Source organism: Diospyros lotus, chromosome 4 (assembly GCF_014633365.1).
Source record: "Diospyros lotus cultivar Yz01 chromosome 4, ASM1463336v1, whole genome shotgun sequence".
Lineage (NCBI taxonomy): Eukaryota > Viridiplantae > Streptophyta > Magnoliopsida > Ericales > Ebenaceae > Diospyros > Diospyros lotus.
This window is the reverse complement of record NC_068341.1, coordinates 18,121,261-18,128,339: the sequence shown is the minus strand read 5'-3', so window position 1 is coordinate 18,128,339 and position 7,079 is coordinate 18,121,261. Positions and strand designations below refer to the sequence as shown.

At 32.2% G+C, this 7,079-nt stretch overlaps 1 protein-coding gene across 1 annotated transcript; it reads left to right on the top strand.

Moving 5' to 3' along the window:
* The first annotated feature begins 5,194 nt into the window (after window positions 1-5,194).
* On the top strand, window positions 5,195-7,079 carry LOC127798970 (3-ketoacyl-CoA synthase 4-like). Its single transcript, XM_052332629.1, has 2 exons — window positions 5,195-6,135; window positions 6,244-7,079. Exons 1-2 carry the CDS (start codon window positions 5,447-5,449, stop codon window positions 6,929-6,931), a joined length of 1,377 nt encoding a protein of 458 aa, XP_052188589.1. The 5' UTR covers window positions 5,195-5,446; the 3' UTR covers window positions 6,932-7,079.

Genomic DNA, 7,079 nt, shown 5'->3' with positions numbered 1-7,079 from the left:
TGTAAAATTATTTTTTATACATTTTAGAAGTATTTTGAAAAATAATTTTAATGGAAGATAACATTTTTGAAAATACATACACTTATGAAAAAAATGTTTAATAAATTAAATTAAAAAATATATTTTTAATAAAAATAATATTTTTGATAATACGTATGAAAAATATTTTATAAAATAATCTAAAAATTACATAAAAAATATTTTTAATAGAAAATAATATTTTTGATAATACACATGTTATAAAAATATTTTATAAATTAATTAAACATAATTTGATACTATAATTAATATATTTAATAAAAATATTCTTTTTATTAATTATTAATATAAATAAGTTGACTCAACAATCACAATATTAACCGATACGATCTTTGGGATCTTTTGTCCCCTCATATATTCAAAACAGGGGTAGCTAAATTTAGTTGGCATGGGTCCATCTATAATGTTAGTAGTAAAGAGGATTAATATCTGGTGGTTGATTGCTCAAATAGCCTTTAGTTGGCTATCGGTCAATTCACTGCTAGAATCCAACTCCTCCTCTTGGCAACGTCATTTGCACTTCTCCTTTCGTGCAAAATTAGATGTCAACTTTGTTGGAAATAATGGGTGAGGCTCGCAATTAATAGTTGAAATGAGAATGATTGAAAATAAAATAAATTTAAAAATTTTATGTGATTCATTTAATATAGTTTACATTCACGGATAAACGAAAGAAGAATTTTACTAAAAATAATAAAGATCTTACTTGCATATTCTTTTCAGAATTGTGTGTTTTAATCATCTAATGAGTTATGCAAGAATCTTTTATTTTTCACATAAATTGCTTATTGATCATGCACAAATTTGATGATAACCAATATATTTACTAAAAAAATATGCTAGATAGAGGAATATCAGTGACGGATGCAGTAGTGAATTGCCCTGACCCATGACAGCTCACAACAAAATTTATTTTTGTAATATATTTTTTTTAATTTTTTAGTAATAGTTCAGCCTTAATTTAGTCCAGTCCACCCCTAATTTTGTCCAGCCCAGCCCATCACACTTGACTGGATCCGCCATTGAGGAATACTCTTTTACTTTGAATTGTTGAGCTAATCTTTTGTCAAAAATGAATTGTGAGACTTTCGTAGGGTTGGCTTGGAAAGTTACTGTAATGCTTAAATTAGACATGAAACAATGATAAGGAAGCACAAGAGTTTGAGAGCATAATTGAGAATGCCTACCCTATATGAGAGATCATTCTCTATTTATAGTAGTTAAGAGATAATCCTTTACTTTAAGATTATGTCTCATCATTGAACAATAACTAAGAATAGTACTCCTAAACAATTTCGAGCCCATTAATTTTATCCCCAACTACTATCTTCTTGGGATTTAGGAAAAAGTGGATTTATTTCAAGTTTATCAAGATTATGATAAAGTCGCTAGACCATAGAAAATAATTCCTGATCATTAGTTTATCTCTTAATTTTAAGATAGAATCCTAATTATCCCTACACAAGATTGGTTTGTTCTTGAGTTTGAGAAAAAAATCCTTTTCATTGGCTAAGTTAGAGTAAGTAAAATACTAAGGTCGATGGTAATTTGGTTAAACGTGTCAATACTGAGTATAACCTAATTAAGTGGCCTAAATTGAGAATAGGCTGACTAAGTGAACTAAAATCGAAGCCAAACATGATCCAAGTAAGATATATTTATTTTTTTATAAAAGATATGATCATGCACAGAGTTAATAGGAGATGTAAAATTCGTAACTAATTAGAGATATATTAAAGTTTATGATAGCTGGTGTTACTGTTGTTTAATTTTTGATTTTTTTTGAAAAAGAAAAATAATTATCAAATAATGCTTGTTTTTTTATATAAAAATAGTGCATTTAAAGTGGGTGCTCCAGCCTCCAGTTTTGCTGCCCTGCTGTCTCTTCCATTTGCAGATTATCTTTCACTGAAAAGCACTGAATCTATGGTCCATCATCCATACATTGAATTATTGAAGCTTCACACACACCAAAGCTTCAGCATTCCCTCAGACTGCTCATTATATAGTAATCTACAGATAATGATGTGATATCACCTACAAATATTTGACTCCTTTTGTATTTTATGATTTTTAAACATTTCTCCATATAACTCAATTTTTTTTTTTATCTTTTATGATTTTGTATTTTTATATTTAAAAAATGATAAAAAAAAAACCATTATATAAATTTTCAATTGCTTTTTACTATTGTGTATTGTTTAATTATTTCTCTTGATAAAAAATATTATATGTGTGTAAGGTAGGATGGATGAATGCATTAACATTAAGCCAACCCAAGCTGTCTGTCACTGGGTGCATGCTTTACAATTGTCCACACAAGTTGTGGCTTGAATTGTGTATATCACTAAATCTTCACAGAAACCTAGAAAAGTAAGTGTCAACTATAATTTTCCCTTTTTCTTAAAATACATTTAATATATTTTATTTATAATATTAAATATTTTATTAATTAATAATAAATGTATCGTATTTTAAAATATTTTATTAATTAATAAAAATATTTAAATTAAAATACATTAAATACACTTCAACAACCGCTCGAGGTACTCATTAACAAATCTTTAAATAAAGTATATTTATTATATTTTATTTTTAATTATAAAAAATTATATTAGTTGATGAGAGATACATAGTGGTTTGTAAAGTTTATCAATTAATATCTTCTCCAATTAAGAAAATATTAATTGTTATCTATTGTTTAATATATATATATATATATCTTTTCACTTTATATATATTTATTTTCATTGTCACCTCAAATAACAAAAAGGTATTTGAAATTATTTTACATTACTATATATATAGATAAAAGAAAATATTTTTATTTTATTTGACTCATTTTTATTACTAACTCTTCTTTAGAGAAAATAAATATCCTCTAATGAGAATGCAACACAAGTCATTAGTCATGACTTTTAATATTATTTTTTAATAAAATTAAACTTAAATTTAAGATCTCAACTTCATCAACGTTATCACTAAACCCTTAATAATAATTTCATTATACCAAATCTCACCCAAACAAAAGCTTGATTTAATAGAAGGAATATACATAAGTTGCCTCATTCAATTTAATAGATAATTTATTTCAAAGACATGCAAACTAAAATTGTGATATAATAATTACTGTTTTTTCAATATAAAAATTTATTTTTACATAAAAGATACTCATATACTTTATTCTATCAAAATTATGTACAAACATAAATATGTTTTATAAAACTAATTTCATGATAATAATAATAATAATAATAATAATAATAATAATAATAATCTATTAATTTTTAGCAAAATAATAATAATAATTTATTAATTAATATGTATATATTGATAATAGAAAACTATATATAAATATAATAGAATTACTTTGTAATTACAAAATTCTTACTACAAGAATATTAATTATTAGATACGGGTATATATTTTTTATAAAGATAAGTTTATATAAATCAAAATCTTAGGTACACAGAAATTTTTAAAAAATAAAAAAGGTAGTTATGTTTACTGTTAATCATATATACATTAATTAAAAATAAAAAAAATCTTATAATAATATACTATTAAAAATATCATATTTAATATTATTCATTTGAGATCATCGTCTTTACACACCCGATACTCGTGCCCTCAATTATATCAAAAGAGATAAATTACAAATATAAAATTTTTCTCATGCACAAAGCAAGAATCAAAATCAAGACCCTTAATAATTAAAGTATTGAAACCACCCCTACATAATCACAAGTTGAGTGTCGGTAGTTGTTAGTTGGGTAGTGCCATTTTTTAAATCTACCCACTTCAAACTAATTAATAATTAACAAAAACCATAGTAAACGAATAAAATATTTTTAAATACTTGAATTTAATTAATTTGATTACCCAGTCCAGTCGTCATCTCATCATCTTCCTCCCACTGATCTCCGGCCACCCTACCAAAATATCCTGCCTTTAATCCACAATCCAATTCAAACTAATTAAACAAAGAAGAGCAATATTGATGGTCCAGGTATATATTTGCTAGTTGGGCCTTCGCCGGAGTTAGTCCAGCGACCCGCGATGGCCGGCTTTGGAGAAGAAATTAATCTCTTCTCTTGTTATATGAATTCTGTGTGCAACAGTTATACATACATCTAAATATTTAATAATGGAGCAAATGAATATGCTCTGGAATGAATAATTCCAGAACCAAGTTGGAACCTGCAAACAAGTGTGTGTAATATATATATATATATATATTATGGGAAGTCTGCATGTATTGAGCAATGAATGATGCAGCAGCTATCAAATGGCCAGCAGAAACTCTTCGATATGGATTGCCATGGTTGGGGAGGTTTGGCCGATGGTGGTTGGCTGATTTTTTATTTTTATTTTCAGTCTCTATATCATTCTACTAATTCATTTTTATTACATTATTATTATTTAGATATATATATATATATCTATCTTTGGATCACCCCTGAAAACAGTGGAAGATGGATCCACAGAGTTGAAGAAGGACGATGACTTGACTTAACAAAAAAAGAAAGAAACTACCAGCACCACCATGAAAAACTACACTTTGAATTTCTGTTCAACAATAAATATAAAATTAAGCAAATATTAAAATGGTGTTGTTTTATGTTTCTCAAACATTTCCTACTCTGAAATGTCAATAAATTTAAAAAAAAAAAAGAAGATTTTTGAGTTGTTTTTGTAATTTTAAAAATATTTTCAAATCATTTTATAATATTAAGAAAATATTATAGATGTATTTATGCTTCATGATCAAGTTAAAGATAAGAGCAATTCTATCTTTGTTGTCCTCTGAAAAGCACGTTAGAGACAAAAATGACTTATATTTATATTTATGTTTAATTAAATAATTATTTTTATATTAAAAATTATACTTATAAAAAAACTCTTATATTTGTTTATTTATTCGTTTCTCTATATTTTTGTTTCTTACTTTTATAAAACATGCTATCTCTTTGTTTTTATTTTGTATCATATTTATTTTTCATTTTTGTTTCTGTATAAGTTTAAATATTTTTTATTCTTTTAGTGTGAGATTTCTTATAAATAAAAAACAAAAAAAAAAAAGGTACTAATTTGAATAAAATATAAAAGTAAGGGTGAAGGCTGGAACGACGTACGTGATGGTGGTGGATGGCACAAGTTGGAAGTAAGTATGAAACTACCGCTTGGAATGGAACGTCATTTTGGTGTTCCAACAAGGGTTCGTCATTGGGTTGGTTGAATTGAACTTCCAGTTCAATTTCCCCTTTACTACCTTCCTTTGTGTGCTTCTTCTGTCTATAAATATTTCAACCCATCCACATCACTTCTTTCCAAACTCAAAACCCAAAGGCTGGCTGTCTCTGTGTCTGTTTATATACACTGCAGAACATTAAAGAAGAAGAAGAAGATGATGATGATGATGAAGCCGCAGTCGACTAGAATCCATTTCCTCCAGCTCTCCTTCTTACTCCTCTTATTCTTCACCCTCCTCCTCCACGCCACCTTATCCTACACCCCGCGCCTCCTGCCAGCCACCACCCTCGTCCTCCTCCTCCTCCTCCTCCTCCGCCGCCGCCGCCGCCCCGTCCTCCTCCTCAACTACTCGTGCTACAAGCCGCCTCCCAACCTCAAGTGCTCCCGCGAAGCGGCCCACGACTTCGTCCGCCGCCGGATACCCAACCCTAAAAGCGTCGACTTCATGAGCAACATTTCCTCCAAATCCGGCCTCGGAGAGGAAACCTACGGGCCATCGTTCATGTTCCAAGGAAAGCCCGCTGCCACTTTCGCAAACGCCGTCGACGAAGCTCAGGACGGCATGTTCTCTGCCATCGACTCACTGTTATTCAAAACCCAGCTCAATGTCGATCTCATAGACGTCGTCATTGTCACCAGTGGAAGCTTCTCGCCGGCGCCGTCGCTCTCTTCGAGAATTGTCAACCGTTACAAGCTCAAACCCGACGTCAAAACCTTCAATCTCAGCGGCATGGGCTGCAGCTCTGGCGTCGCCGCCTTTGATTTAGCCGCTAGGGTTTTGAGCGTTGGAAAGAAAGTTCAATATGCTCTGTTAATCATCACCGAAGGAATCAGCTCGAACTGGTGCCTAAGAAGAAACATCGGAATCCAAATTAATATAGTTAATCTTAGAATAGACATAAATCTAATTTAATCTCAAACTTAAACTAATCTGATCTTACTCTTTAACAGGTATTTCGGCGACAACCGCTCCATGCTCGTAACCAACTGCATCTTTCGCGTTGGCTGCGCCGCCGCGGTGCTCACCAACGATCCGAGCCGCCGCCGAGTCGCAAAGATGGAGCTGGTCGACTCGCTCCGAACCCACCACGGCGCCGACGAAGGATCCTACCGTGCCGCCTTCCAGGAGGAAGACGACAAGGGAATTACTGGGTTTTCGCTCACCAAGGATCTAGTGAGAGTTGCCGGCACAAACCTACGTGAACACATCAAGATCCTGGCGCCCCGAGTCCTGCCGCTGAGTCAACTCGTCCGCTACTGCTACTCGGCGGCGGTGTCCCGGGGCGGATCGAAACCGGCACCGCCCGATTTCAGGACGGCGTTCGAGCACATGTGCGTGCACACGGGCGGGAAGGCGGTGATCGAGCAAGTGGGGCGAGTTCTGCGACTCGGAGACGAGGTGACTGAGCCGGCTCGGATGACACTGCACCGGTTCGGCAACACGTCGAGCAGCCTGGTGTTGTACGAGTTGGCTTATTTTGAAGCGAAAGGGGTGGTGAGGAGCGGGGATCGGATGTGGATGATTGCATTTGGGACCGGTTTTAAGATCGGGAGTTTGGTTTGGAGATGGCTCTGTGATTCCACCGAGGACTGTGACAATCCATGGAACGATTGCATACAATCCTACCCCGTTAATTAAAAGCTATTCCATTTAAATTAATATGATAATTGCATGATTCCTATTTTCTGTTACTTGTGAAATATAAAAAGATTACAGTTCTATGAAATTTTCTTTTTTTTAATTATTATTATTATTATTTTGTTTATGGTCTTCTTAGTTGGGTTAG

Excerpts from the sequence above, each read along its gene's own strand:
- LOC127798970 (XM_052332629.1), top strand. The coding sequence starts at position 5,447 with ATGATGATGATGATGAAGCCGCAGTCGACTAGAATCCATTTCCTCCAG. Across the intron at positions 6,136-6,243 it reads GAAGGAATCAGCTCGAACTG|GTATTTCGGCGACAACCGCT; the intron begins GTGCCTAAGAAG and ends ACTCTTTAACAG.